The sequence below is a fragment of the Somniosus microcephalus genome, chromosome 23 (assembly GCF_052327205.1).
Source record: "Somniosus microcephalus isolate GS21.2 chromosome 23, FLI_Smic_1.0, whole genome shotgun sequence".
Lineage (NCBI taxonomy): Eukaryota > Metazoa > Chordata > Chondrichthyes > Squaliformes > Somniosidae > Somniosus > Somniosus microcephalus.
The window spans coordinates 38,169,432-38,188,091 of NC_141009.1; the positions used below are offsets into that span (position 1 = coordinate 38,169,432).

Genomic DNA, 18,660 nt, shown 5'->3' on the forward strand with positions numbered 1-18,660 from the left:
TAGCATTTGTCGAAGCCTTCAATCACCCTGACCACCCGGCTGAGGTGGATCTGCCATGAGCACACCTGCTTCAGTCCTCCGGCTCCTTCTCCTTGTTGTGCTTCTCCTTGCTGAGGCAGCTGGACAGCCAGAAATGCTGAGAATGAGGTGCTGCAGTATCAATGAACCTCCCCTTTCAGTACTGGGAACAGCCTGTAGCAATGATGAGTTGTGATTGGACTGCACCCGATATTGGTCCACCCTTTAAGTGTAACGCCAATGAACTAGGCCTTTAAGACTTGAATTAATGCCCCAATCATTTCTTTGAGCAGTGAGAATGAATTTTGCGTGCAGTCTAAAGCATTAGCGCCTGGCACTAATTCTCAAACTTTTCTAATGATACCGCCCATTCCTGGGCTATAATGAATTTCTAGCCCTAATTCTTATTCCTATGGCCAGACACCATTCCACAACTGAAATTGCAGTGTAGCTTGAGAAGGTCAGGTATAAGTCAAACTCATTTCATTATCTGGCTCAGTAAAAGTAAGCAGAGCAATCTAGAGATCATAGCCAGCAAATGTTGTTCCATCCAGGGGAATAAGAATAATTTTTGTTCATGAAACAAATATCATTCTGACAAACAGCTCAATGGAAGTCACATTATTTTAATGTTTGGATGATATTTTACACAAATAGGCTAAAAAGTCAGAAGGAAGAGTAAGCTTGCTTAACTGTTTTATGTGGGGTCCCTCAGTTTCAACAACAACACCAACTTGTATTTATATAGCGCCTTTAACAGCTTCAGTGACTTATGCTTGACATGTTATGTATCATAGAATCATAGAAATTTACAGCACAGAAGGAGGCCATTCAGCCCATCTTGTCCGTGCTGGCTGACAAAGAGCAATCCAGCCGAATCCCACTTTCCAGCACTTGGTCCGTATCCTTGTAGGTTACGGCACTTCAGATGCATATCCAAGTACTTTTTAAATGTGATGAGGGTTTCCGCCTCTACCACCCTTTCAGGCAGTGAGTTCCAGACCCCCGCCACCCACTGGGTGAAAAAATTCTCCTCAAATCTCCTCTAGACCTCCTACCAATTACTTTAAATCTAAACCTCTGGTTATCAACCCCTCTGCTAAGGGAAATTGGTCCTTCCTATCCACTCTATCTAGGCCCCTCATAATTTTATACACCTCAATTAGGTCTCCCCTCAGCCTCCTCTGTTCCAAAGAAAACAACCCCATTCTGTTCTGCCCACCGGACCAGTCCATTGATATCTTCCTGCAGTCTACGGCTTTCTTCTTCATTATTCTTTCCTCATAGTTAAAATTCCACTGCCCAGGCAACATCCTCGTAAATCTCCTCTGCACCCTCTCTAGTGCAATCCCATCTTTCCTGTAATGTGGTGACCAGAACTGCACGCAGTACTCTAGCTGCGGCCTAACTAATGTTTTATACAGTTCAAGCATAACCTCCCTGCTCTTATATTCTATGCCTTGGCTAATAAAGGAAAGTATCCCGTATGCCTTCTTAACCACCTTATCTACCTGTCCTGCTACCTTCATGGATCTGTGGACATGCACTCCAAGGTCCCTCTGATCCTCTGCACTTCAGTGTCCTACCATTTATTGTGTATTCCCTTGCCTTGTTAGCCCTCCCCGAATGCATCTCACACTTCTCCAGATTGAATTCCATTTGCCACTGTTCTGCCCACCGGGCCAGTCCATTGATATCTTCCTGCAGTCTACGGCTTTCTTCTTCATTATCAACCACATGGCCAATTTTTGTATCATCTGCAAACTTCTTAATAATACTTCCTACATTCAAGTCCAAATCATTGATATATACCACAAAAAGCAAAGGACCCAGTACTGAGCCCTGTGGAACCCCACTGGAAACAGCCTTCCAGTCACAAAAACACCCTTCGACCATTACCCTTTGTTTCCTGCCTCTGAGCCAATTTCGGATCCAACTTGTCACTTTGCCTTGGGTTCCATGGGCTTTTACTTTCGTGACCAGTCTGCCAATGCGGGACCTTATCAAAAGCCTTGCTAAAATCCATATAGACTACATCAAGCGCACTACCCTCATCGACCCTCCTTGTTACCTCCTCAAAAAATTCAATCAAGTTAGTCAGACACAACCTTCCCTTAACAAATCTATGCTGACTGTTCCTGATTAATCAGTGTCATTCTAAATGAAGATTTATCCTGTCCCGCAGAATTTTTTCCAGTAATTTTCCCGCCACCGAGGTTAGGCTGACTGGCCTGTAATTACTCGGTCTATCACCTTCTCCCTTTTTAAACAATGGTACCATGTTAGCAGTCCTCCAGTCCTCTGGCACCACACCTGTAGCCAGATAGGATTGGAAAATGATGGTCAGAGCCTCTGCTATTTCCTCTCTTACTTCTCTTAACAGTCTGGGATACATTTCATCCGGGCCTGGGGATTTATCCACTTTCAAAGATGCTAAACCCCTTACTACTTCCTCTTTCACTATGCTTATTTCATCTAATATTTCACACTCCTCCTCCCCGATTGCAATGTCTGCATTGCCCCTCTCTTTTGTGAAAACAGATGCAAAGTATTCATTAAGAACCATACCCATGTCTTTTGCCTCCACACACAGGTTACCTTTCTGGTCCCTAATAGGCCCTACTCTTACTTCAGTTACCCTCTTGCTCTTAATGCATTTATAAAACATCTTTGGGTTTTCCTTAATTTTTCTTGCCAATATTTTTTCATGCCCTCTCTTTGCTTTCCTAATTTCCTTTTTAATTTCACCCCTGCACTTTTTATAGTCCTCTAGGTTTTCTGCAGTATTGAGCCCTCGGTATCTGTCATAAGCATCCCTTTTTTTCTTTATCCTTCCTTGTATGCTCCTTGAAATTGAGGGAGCTCTAGATTTGTTAGTCCCACCCTTTTTCTTTATGGGAACATACTTGCTCTGAACCCTCACTATCTCCTCCTTGCATGCCTCCCACTGCTCTGACACTGATTTACCTTCAAGTTTCTGTCTCAAGTCCACTTTGGCTATCCTTGTCCTTTTCCATAACTACGCTAAATTTAGCTGAATTATGATCACTACCACCAATATGCTCTCCCACTGATACCCTTTCCACCTGCCCAGCTTCATTCCCTAAAACTAGGTCCAGAACCGCCCCCTCTCTTGTTGGGCTTGCTACATACTGGCTAAAAAAGTTCTCCTGAAAGCATTTTAAGAATTTTGTTCCCTCTATACCTTTCACACTAATTTTATCCCAGTTAACATTAGGGAAGTTGAAATCCCCAACTATTACTGCCCTATTTTTTCACATCTCAGAAATGTGCCTACATATTTGCTCTTCTATCTCCCTCTGACTGTTTGGAGGTCTATAGTACACTCCCAGCAGTGTGACTGCCCCTTTTTTGCTTTTCAGTTCAACCCATATGGCCTCATTGGATGATCCTTCTAAGATATCATCCCTCTTCACAGCTGTAATTGTTTCTTTAAATCAATATTGCGACCCCCCCCCACTTATTTTTTATCCCCCTCTCTATCTCATCTATGTAGGAGACTTTTTTTTTACGCAGCAAATTGTTATGATCTGGTGATGGAAGCAGATTCAATAGTAACTTTCAAAAGGAGATTAGGTAAATACTTGAAGGGGAAAGAATTGCAGGGCTATAGAGAAAGAGGGGGAGTAGGGCTAACTAGATAGCTCTTTCAAAGAGCCGGTACAGGCACAATCAACCGAATGGCCTTCTTCTGTGCTATAAGATTCTATGAATTGCAAAACTGGAAAGAGCTTACAAACCTATTGTCGCAAGTATAACATAAATAGCAAATAATGGTGTATTAAAATTTATTGTATGCATGTTCCATTGTCATTGAAAATGTGTAGTGTTAACACAGGTGTTAAGCTGTGTTCTGGAAAATAAACAAGGCTTGATATCACATATAATCTGTTCCTTCCCATGACATACCCTCTATACTTAAATCAGGGGCAATGCTGCTTTTAACATCATTGGATGACTTTACTTCTTCAGCTCTGAATAAAATTCTACAATAATGAAAGCTTTCTTTATTACCTTATCCAAGTCACTTTAAAAACTACATGAATACATTTAAATCTAAAAAAATGATTTTTTAAATCTTATTACATTGAATGTACAAATAGCAACTTTAAGGAAATGTTGCAAAAATGGTTCAACTCGGGGTAACGGCAACTCCTACTTAAGGTTATTGCAGAATACTATGGGGATGAATTTCTGTGGGTTTTTCTGATCGTCCACTGTAACTGGTGGAAGAGCTGCAGAAAGCCTGGAAAAAACAGTATAAACCATGGTAACGCCTTGTTTTTTGGGGTGTCCACAGCTCTATCGCCAAAGTTATAGTGGACAATCGGGACCTGCAGAAATTCACCCCTTTTCCCTCTAAAACAAAGCGTCCTACATCTTGTCAGTCAATCCTATTGTATCCGTGGTCGAACATCATGGTAGAAAATGGCTCATCTACGTTTTGTGACGCAAAACCAAATGGAAAAATGTGGTAGCCTTAAAGGTTGGCTGAGTTAATCGCACCCTTCCCTCTAAATCAGATGATGAATTCAAGCCACACAGACTTGAGTATATAATCTAAGCCATCGCTTCAATATAGGACTGAGGGAGAGCTGCAAAATCTTGGGTGCCATCTCTTGGCCAAGATGTTAAGCCAGTTGCCAGTTCCAAGTGGATGTAAAACATTTCGCAGCATTATTTGAAGAAAAGCTGGGAGTGCTCCCAGTGTTTATGTATGTGCAGATGTGAATAATGGTTACAGGAGCAATGTACTACAGAGGGCAGCCTGTGCCTGTGGATGAACCAGGACTTTGATGCAACATCTGGAAATGCATTCAAGGTTACAACACACTATCAGGACCCAGGTGGTTGTATAAACTGCTCAATCTCTATTTGAGATTTAGGCCATCGCCTGAACCTCTGAAACACATGACTGCCATCTTACTCTGTAGGGAAAAGAAACATTATAAATAATGGGAACGAGAGACAATGTATGGTTAGTGATTTGGTAATTCACCTCTATTGATCATTTAAAAAGCTTGAAAGCCTTGAGCAGCAAGATTAGGCTTGTGTTCTACAATTAACTTTTGGCCTGAACTATTACTAGTATCATCCTGTGCTGTCAGCATTTACTTAATACAGATCAAATTGCCAACAACTGGAACCAAACCATGTCAGTGGTAACCCTGAACAACGCTGACAGCAACGGACTTCTCATGACAAAAATAAATGTCTTCTCTCGCTGGGTTTATACACTGCAGAAGCGATCGTAACTCAAGTTTTAAGATGAAACACAGCAACCGGGTTCAAAATGGAAGACTCGCGACACTTAGGTAGTGAGAAAGAACGAGGGTTACTGCTGATGAGCCATTAATTCTAAATTTAAAAGGAGTAATGACACTTTAGCTCAAAGGGGATGTTGACTGCCAAGGCACGGTCAAATGTATTTTCAAATATTCTTATCAAAATAATAAGAAAGGAATCAATTCACGAGGACAGTGACGAGAATCATTAGTACAGGTGAGAGCGGTGACGAGACTAATTAGTACAGGTGAGGGCGGTGACGAGGCTCATTAGTACAGGTGAGGACAGTGACGAGGGTCATTAGTACAGGTGAGGGCAGTGATGAGGGTCATTAGTACAGGTGAGGCCGGTGACGAGACTCATTAGTACAGGTGAGGGCAGTGATGAGACTCATTAGTACAGGTGAGGGCAGTGACGAGACTAATTAGTACAGGTGAGGGCGGTGACGAGGCTCATTAGTACAAGTGAGGACAGTGACGAGGATCATTAGTACAGGTGAGAGCGGTGACGAGACTAATTAGTACAGGTGAGGGCGGTGACGAGGCTCATTAGTACAGGTGAGGACAGTGACGAGGGTCATTAGTACAGGTGAGGCCGGTGACGAGACTCATTAGTACAGGTGAGGGCAGTGATGAGACTCATTAGTACAGGTGAGGGCAGTGACGAGACTAATTAGTACAGGTGAGGGCGGTGACGAGGCTCATTAGTACAAGTGAGGACAGTGACGAGGGTCATTAGTACAGGTTTGGACAGTGATGAGGGTCATTAGTACAGGTGAGGGCAGTGACGAGGGTCATTAGTACAGGTGAGGGCAGTGACGAGGGTCATTAGTACAGGTGAGGGCAGTGACGAGGGTCATTAGTACAGGTGAGGGCGGTGACGAGGCTCATTAGTACAGGTGAGGGCAGTGACGAGGCTCATTAGTACAGGTGAGGGCAGTGACGAGGCTCATTAGTACAGGTGAGGGCAGTGACGAGGGTCATTAGTACAGGTGAGGGCAGTGATGAGGGTCATTAGTACAGGTGAGGGCGGTGACGAGGCTCATTAGTACAGGTGAGGACAGTGATGAGGGTCATTAGTACAGGTTTGGACAGTGACGAGGGTCATTAGTACAGGTGAGGGCAGTGACGAGGGTCATTAGTACAGGTGAGGGCAGTGACGAGGATCATTAGTACAGGTGAGGGCAGTGACGAGACTCATTAGTACAGGTGAGGGCAGTGACGAGGGTCATTAGTACAGGTGAGGGCAGTGACGAGGGTCATTAGTACAGGTGAGCGTGGTGACGAGGCTCATTAGTACAGGTGAGGGCAGTGATGAGGGTCATTAGTACAGGTGAGGGCAGTGACGAGGATCATTAGTACAGGTGAGGGCAGTGACGAGGATCATTAGTACAGGTGAGGGCAGTGACGAGACTCATTAGTACAGGTGAGGGCAGTGACGAGGGTCATTAGTACAGGTGAGGGCAGTGACGAGGGTCATTAGTACAGGTGAGGGCAGTGACGAGACTCATTAGTACAGGTGAGGGCAGTGACGAGACTCATTAGTACAGGTGAGGGCAGTGACGAAACTCATTAGTACAGGTGGGGGCGGTGACGAGGCTCATTAGTACAGGTGAGGGCGGTGACGAGGGTCATTAGTACAGGTGAGGGCAGTGACGAGGATCATTAGTACAGGTGAGCGCGGTGACGAGGCTCATTAGTACAGGTGAGGGCGGTGACGAGGGTCATTAGTACAGGTGAGGGCAGTGACGAGGATCATTAGTACAGGTGAGCGCGGTGACGAGGCTCATTAGCACAGGTGAGGGCGGTGACGAGACTCATTAGTACAGGTGAGGGCAGTGACGAGGGTCATTAGTACAGGTGAGGGCAGTGACGAGACTCATTAGTACAGGTGAGGGCAGTGACGAGGGTCATTAGTACAGGTGAGGGCAGTGACGAGACTCATTAGTACAGGTGAGGGCAGTGACGAGGGTCATTAGTACAGGTGAGGGCAGTGACGAGGGTCATTAGTACAGGTGAGGGCGGTGACGAGGCTCATTAGCACAGGTGAGGGCGGTGACGAGGCTCATTAGTACAGGTGAGGGCAGTGACGAGACTCATTAGTACAGGTGAGGGCAGTGACGAGGGTCATTAGTACAGGTGAGGGCAGTGACGAGGGTCATTAGTACAGGTGAGGGCGGTGACGAGGCTCATTAGCACAGGTGAGGGCGGTGACGAGGCTCATTAGCACAGGTGAGGGCGGTGATGAGGCTCATTAGTACAGGTGAGGACAGTGACGAGGCTCATTAGTACAGGTGAGGGCGGTGACGAGGATCATTAGTACAGGTGAGGGCAGTGACGAGACTCATTAGTACAGGTGAGGGCAGTGACGAGGGTCATTAGCACAGGTGAGGGCGGTGATGAGGCTCATTAGTACAGGTGAGGGCGGTGATGAGGCTCATTAGCACAGGTGAGGGCGGTGATGAGGCTCATTAGTACAGGTGAGGGCGGTGACAAGACTCATTAGTACAGGTGAGGGCAGTGACGAGGATCATTAGTACAGGTGAGGGCGGTGATGAGGCTCATTAGTACAGGTGAGGGCGGTGACGAGGATCATTAGTACAGGTGAGGGCAGTGACGAGACTCATTAGCACAGGTGAGGGCAGTGACGAGGATCATTAGTACAGGTGAGGGCAGTGACGAGACTCATTAGTACAGGTGAGGGCAGTGACGAGGATCATTAGTACAGGTGAGGGCGGTGACGAGGGTCATTAATACAGGTGAGGGCATGGACAAGACTCATTAGTACAGGTGAGGGCGGTGACGAGGGTCATTAGTACAGGTGAGGGCGGTGACGAGGCTCATTAGTACAGGTGAGGGCAGTGAAGAGGATCATTAGTACAGGTGAGGGCATGGACAAGACTCATTAGTACAGGTGAGGGCAGTGACGAGGCTCATTAGTACAGGTGAGGGCGGTGACGAGGATCATTAGTACAGGTGAGGGCGGTGACGAGGATCATTAGTACAGGTGAGGGCAGTGAAGAGACTCATTAGTACAGGTGGTTTTAGATATTTTAAAAAGTAGGGTCAATAACAAGACAGAGAACCAAAGTGGGCAGAAGAAGTAATTTAAAGATTAGATAACTTCTAAGGAGATCCATTGAAATTCTGCACCTGTGTTTTTCTGTTGGCTCCAGCTTTGGGGACTCCATTCAAATGAGTTTTCATTATGGCGAGAATCAGTGTACGGAAAAGCCTCAACTTAATTAGACTGCTGTAAACTGTTGTATAAACTTCTAACGAGCTAAACCCATGTTCTACAAGTCATATCCAGAAAACTGAAACAGATAACCTATTGTTCAAACTGAAGTCATTTGCGCCTTTTACTTTGAAGAGCAAAAGAGGTTCTTTTCCTTAAATAACAACAGAAAGTGCTGGAAACACTCAGCGGGTCCGGCAGCATCGAGGAGCCAGAAACAGAGCCAACGTTTTGGGTCGTGGACCCTTCGTCAGAACCGGAAAAAATTCTTGTCCTTGATTTTATTAGCAGCATTGTTCCTTTGATGTAAACCAACTTGCTCGTTGCATTGTGTGCAGACAAGCAAAGTGGTCACAGCTACCTGGCAGATGCTTCATTGTGATGTTTGTTCACCGTTCGCTATTGTATACCTGAATGAGGTATTGTGGAGATTATCCGAGTATCTCAAAAGGATAAACAGATGTTTAACGGAGGGCAGAGATTCTTGTAGAGTTTGGCAAGAATGAAATGCTCATGGTTTTAATCTCTGCTCGAGGAACATGACATGCTAATACAGAGGCCTGGAAATTGTTTTGTACTGACCTGCCAGCGTGAAGTAGGTGGAGGGAACAATCCCTCCCCTGGAATGGGCAGGCCCGAGGCTCACCTGATATTGGGCCTCGGGCCTCCTTTATGTCAGACCGGCGAGCCGCAGACACCTGATGGGTGCTCGATTGGGCAGCTCGTCGGCAAAGACGATTCGAATTTCAGGCTGCTTCCGGTGTGAGGGACATCTTGGGAAAGGGGGCTGGGAGGAGGGAGGTGTGGAAGAAACATAGAAGATAGGAGCAGGAGTAGGCCATTCGGCCCCTCGAGCCTGCTCCGCCATTTAATGAGATCATGGCTGATCATCCAAATTCAGTACCCTGTCCCTGCCTTCTCCCCATATCCCTTGATCCCTTTAGCCTTAAGAAATATATCCAACTCCTTCTTGAATATATTTAATGAATTGGCCTCAACTGCCTTGTGTGGTAGAAAATTCCACAGGTTCCCCACTCTCTGGGTGAAGAAATTCCTCCTCATCTCTGTCCTAAATGGCTTACCCCTTATCCTTAGACTGTGACCCCTGGTTCTGGACTCCCCCGCCATCGGGAACAGCCTTCCTGCATCTAGTCTGTCTCGTCCTGTTAAGAATTTCATAAGTTTCAATGAGATGTTTTATAAGTTTCAATGAGATTGCCTCCCTCCCTCTATCAATCAGGAGGGGAGTGAGCTGATCCGACAACGCTTGAGGTTTTAATGTGAAGCCGAGAGAAGCACTCCTGCACTTCCAGGCTCCATTCAGGTAGGTATTTTTTTTAAAAAGCTTACTTTTTTGGTGGGGGCCTACAGCGGTCCCTTTAAGGACTGCTGGTTAGGCCGCATGTACATCTGGCTCTCCTGAACACAGCTGGCCTGGCGTCTGCTGAGTTCAGAGCAACCCAATTTTTCCAAAGGAGGCGTCAAATCGGCGCTCGGCCCCTATTTGCATTTGCCTTGGTGTCCTGTTTGACTCCAAACTGAGCTTCCGACCCAATATTCTCTCCATCACCAAGACTGCCTACTTCCACCTCCGTAACAGTATTCGTCTCCAACCATCTGCTGCTGAAACCCTCATCCATGCCCTTGTGTCACCGTCGGACACGACTATTCCAACGCTCTCCTGGCTGGCCTCCCATCCTCCACTCTCCATAAACCTCAGCCCATCCAAAGCTCTGCGGCCTGTATCCGAACCCGCACCAGGTTCCGCTCACTCATCACCCCTGTGCCCGCTGACCTACAGTGGCTTCCGGTCCCGCAATCCCTCGAATTTAAAATTTGCATCCCCTGTGTTCAAATCCCTCCATGGCCTCCCTCCTTCCCTATCTCTAACTTTGCGCCAGCTCTACAACCCTCCGAGAACTCTGCGTTCCTCCAACTCTAGCCACTTGTGCATCCCCCCATTCCCTTCACCATTGGCAGCCGTACCTTCGGTCGTCTGGGCCCCAAGCTTTGGAAAACCTGCCCTAAACCTCTTTGCCTCTCTCCCTCCTCCTTTAAACTCACCTCTTCGACCAAGCTTTTTGTCACCTGTCCTAATATTTCTGTCTTTGGTTCCACATCAATTTTTGTCCAATTATTCTTCCCCTCAATTATTGAAATATTCCAATTTTGTTTCAATGGGCCTCACTGACTTTAGTATTCACCCACCCCTATTGTCTCTTTCAAGTAAGTTTATTAAAAGAGTTTGGTACAAAAATGAAAGGCCCTCATATTTCAGCCACTGTACATGGGCTCAGATGGGATCTTTTAGGTTTAGAGCTCCATCTGGTGGCAACAAATGGTTTTGTCTATTCTTCGCTTCAAAGCACAAAATCAAACCAAGGGCAACTGAAAAATTAGAAAGTTAAATTTCAAGCCGAATGATGGTAAATCACATATTGTACAGAGGCAGTTAATTCAATTATTGTGGCAAAGTTAATTTAACACTGAAATATTAAAAAACATGGAAGAATGAATCAAGTGATGAATGTTCTAAATTGATCACAGATGGCAAGGGTTGCCATGGTTATGGGACAAAGTGATCAAAAGACACTTTCATTATTTAATAATCACGGACAGGTTTTCAAATTTTGTTGAACTCAAATCAGCTAACCAATAGCAAATGTGCCTGCATCTTGCAAGAAGCAGTTTTTTCTTATCCCTGATCAAGCAATAATGGATCCCAGTTTGCAAGTGTAGAGTCCAGCCAAGCCTTAATTCAAACCTAGAACTTGGATATGGGATAATGTTACCAGCACAGTTGTTGATGGAAAAACACTCTTCAAACCAAAAATCAATGGCGTTTCACAACACCTCAAGTACAAAAAATGCCATGCAAAAGATATACTATGACTAAGGGTCTCATCCTTTAAAATCATTGCTGTGAAGAGATTTAATGAGTGGCAAAATGAACAAGAGACCAGCAACTGTTCTGCACAAGTGTGACAAGCTGAGCTCATGTATTACAAGAGCCGGCGATCAACAGCTGAGAAAGAACGGAAGAAATCTCATCCAGACGCAAGAAAAGAGTCAATAGAATAAAATCACCAGAACAAATTAACCTGAGGTTAGTAAGTGAACCAGAATTAGGGTTGCCAACTCTGACTGGGTTATTCTTGGAAGTTTCATCATGTGAGCACCTCCCGCCAACTGCCCCGCACCACCATTGGTCAGCCAACATGTCCATTCTCATGGTGCAACGCCTTCCCATGCCAATTGGAAAGCGAACAGTCTCATTAACCGATTGCATGATTCTTGACTGTCAGTCAAACAGCCTTTTCTTTCCCCAAGCCCAACATTTTTATAACGAAATAAACAAAAGTGTAGAAATATATATATTTTTTTAAATGCCCCTATGATTTTTTTTCTCCTGGGTTGCTCCCAGCAGTGTCCTGGAGATTATGCTTCAAATCCTGGAGATTCCTGGAAGGCTGGCAACCAATGTTCCCTTTGCTGTGGAGGTCCCATGCCGCCGGCTCACCGGCTTTTAAAGGGGAAAAAACATGCATGCACAGAATATTGAAGCCATGCAGCCCATTAAAAGGGCCGCAAGGCCCAAAAAAGAATTAGAGGAAACATTGTTGGCATCCCTAACCAGAATGAGAGATAGCCAGAGTCCAAAGAGCACCCGATATATTAGATTTCAATTTATAGGGGTGATAATGTGGCCTATAATTCCAGAAATTAGCTTTAGCCACTGGTCCTTCATCATTGGGTTTGGACGCCTATTCTGTTTCTGGTGCAGAGAAATGCATCTGCAAAATTTCTGGAGTAATAACTGTGTATAAGCCCTAACAAGGCTCCATTGGCAATGTAAATCAGGCTTGTTAAGGCTTAATGTGGTTGGTGAACTCTAGCAATTCACCAGCTGCTCAGCACCCATTACAAGCTGGCATTACAAGAGACTGTAGGTAAATGTTTGAATTCCCTCCTACTCAGGAGCACCCCATTTATCTGTTGCTGCAAAGTGTAAGGCTGATGGTAAATCCATAAATGATGCACAGAATATTAGCTTTAGGGTATCAAAATATTTTTTTTCTCCCTTACCTACACTTCCACATCAGAGAATTTTCAAACTTTCAAAATCAACAGTTGAAGATGCCAAACTTTGCTTGCCTTTGTACCATCTTAAATAATCGAATTCAAGTTGCATTAACAGTTACACAAGTCCAAACCAATCAACGTAAGGAGACAGTGCGACACCGAGGCAAGTGCAATACTCCTGAGTGCCACTCCTAGATAAAGTCAGGAAAGAAGCTGCATTAACTGACACTATTTAACAACATCGATGGTAACATACCATCAGAAGGTTAAGCACCAAGAATGATTGGTTCTAGATTATTAGCTGATAATGGACTAATATCCCAAATGGAAAAGATTGAAATCCCTTTTCTGATGTAGTTGTGAAAATATGACCAGGTGTCACATCTCTCCAAGTACACACTAAGGGGATTATGGAATCTGCAAAATTGCACGAATCTTTTGTACCAAGCATATTGAGAACATGTGCTTAAGTAAATCTCTCTCTACATATAGTCTTCAGAACGGAATTAAACAGTTTACATGCTTATCAGCTCTGTGTATAATGATTTCCTGAGAAAACTGTATACATAGAAACATAGAAAAATAGGAGGAATAGTAGGCCATTCGGCCCTTCGAGCCTGCTCCGCCATTCAATATGGTCATGGCTGATCCTCTATCTCAATACCATATTCCCGCTCTCTCCCCATACCCCTTGATGCCTTTTGTGTCTAGAAATCTATCTATCTCCTTCTTAAATATATTCAGTGACTTGGCCTCCACAACCTTCTGTGGTAGAGAATTTCACAGGTTCCCCACCGTCTGAGTGAAGAAATTTCTCCTCATCTCAGTCCTAAATGTCCTATCCCGTATCTTGAGACTGTGACCACTCGTTCTAGACCCCCCCAGCCAGGGGAAACATCCTCACTGCATCCAGTCTGTCTAGCCTTGTCAGAATTTTATACGTTTCAATGAGATCCTCTCTCATTCTTCTAAACTCTAGTGACTACAGGCCTAGTCGACCCAATCTCTCCTCATACGACAGTCCTGCCATCCCAGGAATCAGTCTGGTGAACCTTTGCTGCACTTCCTCTATGGCAAGTATATCCTTTGTTAGGTAAGGAGACCAAAACTGCACACAGTACTCCAGGTGTGGTCTCACCAAGGCCCTGTATAACTGTAGTAAGACATCCTTGCTCCTGTACTCAAATCCTCTTGCAATGAAGGCCAACATACCATTTGCCTTCCTAACTGCTTGCTGCACCTGCATGTTTGCTTTCAGTGACTGGTGTACAAGGACACCCAGGTCCCCTCTGTACATCAACATTTCCCAATCTATCACCATTTAAATAATACTTTGCATTTGTTTTTCCTACCGAAGTGGATAACTTCACATTTATCCACGTTATACTGCATCTGCCATGTATTTGCCCACTCACTCAACTTGTCTAAATCGCCTTGAAGCCTCTTTGCATCATCCTCACAACTCACAATCCCACCTAGTTTCGTGTCATCAGCAAACTTGGAAATATTACATTTGGTTCCCTCATTCCTCCTCATACAAGGCTACCATTCGACTACACTGCCTGTCTGAGATCTGTTAGAGAGCAATGAGCATTGGCAGTGCTCGAGTTCAAACTCTGATCCACTCCAGAGATCTCCCCATCAGGGGTGATTAAAGATTGTGCCATGTGCTGATCATTGAGATGGAAATAAAATCCACCACCGCCACCTTTAACATAGTAAAACATCCCAGAGTGCTTTACAGGAGCGTCAGCAAACAAAATTTGATACTGAGCCGCTTAAGGAGATATTAGGACAGGTGAGGTAGGTTTTAAGGTGAGCTAGAGAGGTAGGCTTAGGGAAGGAATTCCAGAGCTTAGGGCCCAGGCAGCTGAAGGCACGGCCACCAATAGTGGAGCGATTAAAATCGGGGATGGGCAAGAGGCCAGAATTAGAGGAGTGCAGAGATCTCGGAGGGTTGTAGGGCCGGAAGAGGTTACAGAGATATGGAGGGCAAGGCCATAGAGGAATTTGCAAACAAGGATGAGAATGTTAAAATCATGGCATTTCCAGTATTGAAGACAACAGAACATTATTACAAATGAAAGGGCACTAACATTTTAACAAAAGCAATTAATTGTCTTGCAGTGAACGTGTTGAATTGCTCCCTAACCAATAACACTTATGTAGGGAGTCGTGTTAGGAATAGCAACAAATGAAATACAATTAATAAATGTGCTGACGGCAATAAAAACACATTGCACACTCACCTGGCACCACTAGGCTGACTCTTGTCCTGCCTGCAGTCAGTGCTGCCAATAGAGACGATATTCTTGAGGCAACAAATAGACTTCCATTTCATGCACTAGTAACATTGGCAGCCTCGTTACCCTTTCACATCCTTTTTGCATCAAATAATTTGGTACTTGTGGCAGTTTATTCTAACAGGTGTGTGCCTTTTACTGCCAATAGTACTCACATTGGAAACTTACTCAGGATGGCTGAGGCTTTGTAATTCTATTCACACTATTTATATCGAATAGTCTGGAACCTGGGATAGCCAATTTGAACAGGTGTATTCTTTTGGTGTAAATAATAAACTGCAACTTAACAAAAATACATTGAATGAAATTTAACAAATTAAATTAAAATTTGGTTGCCGGGGGTGATGATGCACCCCGGTCCCTGTGGTGCCCACTGGTCGTGGAAGGCCTTGAGCGTGCCGGCGGACACCGCGTGCGCCATCTCCAGAGCCACCCGGGCGTGAACGTGGCCGCAGAAGAGAGGCAGGCAGTCAGGCCGAACGACCCCCTCGACCGCCTGCTGCCTGGACCAGTTGATGGCCACTTTGGCCAGGCCCAGGAGCAGTCCTACGAGGAGGTTGGACAGGTGTATTGCTTTCAGTGCCATTAAGCTGATAGGTACTTAACGTTGGCCTGAGGCTGGCTTACCAACATTCAGCGTTTACTAACGATGATCCAGGATTTATTACCCTTTCCATATTGTTTTCTATCAGATGATCTGCAATTACTAACAATCTATTCCAACAGATGCATGGCTTTCAGCACCAGTGGCTCAACTGACTCCCACAATAGAGTAAGTTCTCTCTGTGATTGGATGTTCCCAAAGTCGTCCACCTACTGAAGGCCCACAGACAAGGCATTGTTGTAAATATACCTGGGCCTACTTTAACAATAGGGGTGGTCCTGAATTGTCCCACTGTCACCTGGCAGAATCCAAGTATTGATCCAATTCTTTTGTTTGGGGAATTAAGTGACACGACATCAGCTGTTTTCACTGAAAATGCCTTTTTGCACGTCCAGTACTTCATAAGAGAGGAAACTTCTTTCAATCTCCAGTCTTGCTTGAAGCTTAATTTTGTACTTGTGTCTTTCAATTCTGCAACCAGTCTACTTGTGAATTTTAGATGAAAATTCCTGTCTGAGCTGTATTGTTGAAAAGTACTGAAGACACGGACTCATGCTGTGGTATTGCTGTCTTCCCTTACCTTATCCAAGTAGCCACTCCTCCCATGTCAAGATAGATAGATATTCACTGTGGGATACATCACAGGCAAACCCAATGCTGTTCTCACACAAACAAGTATAGTCTATAATGATCAGGAGTGGGGAGGCTGGCTGATGCCCTTCCCCATCCCTTAGCCCAAAGTCCTGATGCCAATTGTAACACCCTAACCCAATTACTAACCCATTACAGACCAGTGATTGAACCTGGGATTTTAATGGTTAGTACGGGCATGTTCTACACCTTTTACCAAAGAAGTCATTGATTGGTGGTGGTGGTTTGGGTGGGGGGGGGGGGGCGGGTGGAAATGCAAACATTTTGGCTAAATTCATCAAAAGACCACCAGAGGACTAAGGAATATTTGAAACAGAGTGTAAAAAAATAACCACTGGACTCATCAATCATCTCATCCGTGTGCACTGTCCTCCCCAATTGCCAACTCATGGGGTGAGGCAAAAAAGACAAAAAAACCTTGTGGCCAATTTGAGGAAGAACGTCAAGAAAGTTGCCCAATTCCCTCAGGCAATCAAGAAAGCTCCAGGGGACTCTGGGCACCCATGACGTAACAGCGGACGTTCCCCTCCCTTCCCCCAATTGATCCCACAAAAACAAGCTCCCAGCATAATTTGTTAAAACACCATTACTTTATTTTAATTAGGAGTACACAGAAACGTACATTGAAATTATTCATGTGAGAAACACTCATTATTTTACAAATGTATATCATGGTTTTAGTGGTACTGTATAACTTAGGTTTTAGTGATCATACCTTTCCACAGTTAGGACTTTATATAATCGGGAAGAAAAAAAAACATTTTTTTTGGTTGCGGACATTTGTAACACAAGAAATATTACTTTTTACATTTGTTTTGAAAATAGAATTCCTTAAAAGTATTTCATTATTTTCCCCTTTTATTTCAGCACAGTAACCATGCCATTTAAATAAATGGAAGATGCATTGCGATCATTTTAAACAATCCAGACATAAATTTCTCCGAGGAAAAATAACTCAAAAAAATTACATTTAATTCTGTATTTTTTGTGTGTGCCAATTTACTGAACGAAACGTGTCCTATTCCGGGGAGCAAATGGAGTCTTTCTGTGAAAGTGGCCTTAGTACGGGCTTCTAGTTTTGTGTATATACATTAACTGTTGTTCTATCCTTTAACAGAATCAACATTTGGTTGATTTTTTTTTTAAATACGGTACCTGAAATTGCTAACAAATGGCAAGAAACAATTTGTGCTTTTTCAAAACAACACCTCTCTTTCGGTAAAGGACCACAAACTTGGAGCTCCATGTTGACAAAAAACTCCACACCCACATTTAAACATTCAGCCTATATATTTGATGGTTAAACATGAAGCTTCTGTACATTAACCTTTTAATAACAACTGGTCAGTCTGTTGCCATGGCAATATATCCCCAACATGATGAACGAAAACACAAACAATACACTCTGATGTCTGTGCAGGCGTAATGATGTACGTATAAAGCCCACCCCCACCCTCCGAGCAACATATATAAAACTATGACGCTAAAAGCAATAACAACCTATGTTAATTATTGTCAACATTATCTTTGGTGTTTAAACTGAGTGGAGCTAAACCCATGTAAGATGAGAGCGCTTTCCTAGCAAGGCTCATATTACATGGCAACTCGATGGCGAGCTAAATTAGTGATGTTTCTGTACATTGTGAACCTTTATTGTTGACGGCCGATTTGGTTATTTAGTGCTGTCGTTGTGCTCTCTTCTTTCTCTGTTGTAGGCCTCTGAAGTTGTGTGGTCTCAATTTCATTTCCACAAATTCAATCGAATGCTCATGACCCTTCCAATGGTACCAGTTAATGCCCTGTTTAAAATATGAAATGAAGTTCAATCCTGGAGGAAGATGGCTTATAGTACATTACAGTAATGAATATAATATGTATGCAGGGGTGTTATACTTAGGAACATAGAAACATAGGAATTAGTAGATGAAGAACGATCAAGGTCCATCTAGTTCGTCTTCCACCATCCTGGTAAGTCACATGATACAATGATAATGGAGTTGTTCACTGATCACAGCAATCAGTCTCTATCAATTAGTCTACAACAGACCCAGACATGACATGAGGAAAACCCCCAGTGGTGGAGAGCTTTGGGAACCATATATCCTAAGCAATGTTCCATCTAAGCTACGCGGCTGTGCAGTAATGGGAAAGGTCCCGCGCAGGCCGCTCACCGCCTTCGCCATTGTGAATACCGCGCATGCGGGGAAATTTAAAGGGACAGCGCACTAAAAGAAACAGGCCGCGCAGAACAAAGCGCAGCTTACAGGACGCATTGGTCCCAAGTCACTTGTTCCTCCCAAGTACTTATCTCATGCCATATCTCAAATTACTCATATACTGTATCCCAGAATATTATTTCCTGAAAGAAATCTATCTAATTTACATTTATACTTCTGCAAAGTACAACAACAACTTGTATTTATATGGTGCCTTTAACATAGTAAAATGTCCCAAGGC

At 44.2% G+C, this 18,660-nt stretch overlaps 1 protein-coding gene across 18 annotated transcripts in view; it reads right to left on the minus strand.

Moving 5' to 3' along the window:
• Positions 1-16,773: 16,773 nt before the first annotated feature.
• tncb (tenascin Cb) overlaps positions 16,774-18,660 on the minus strand; it is a 496,701-nt gene continuing 494,814 nt past the window's right edge. For all 18 annotated transcript variants that reach the window (XM_085965818.1, XM_085965817.1, XM_085965815.1 and 15 more), the window contains one exon: positions 16,774-18,002. In XM_085965818.1, coding sequence (XP_085821944.1) covers positions 17,880-18,002 — 123 coding nt within the window. In that variant the 3' untranslated portion in view covers positions 16,774-17,879. The remainder of the gene's footprint in view (positions 18,003-18,660) is intronic.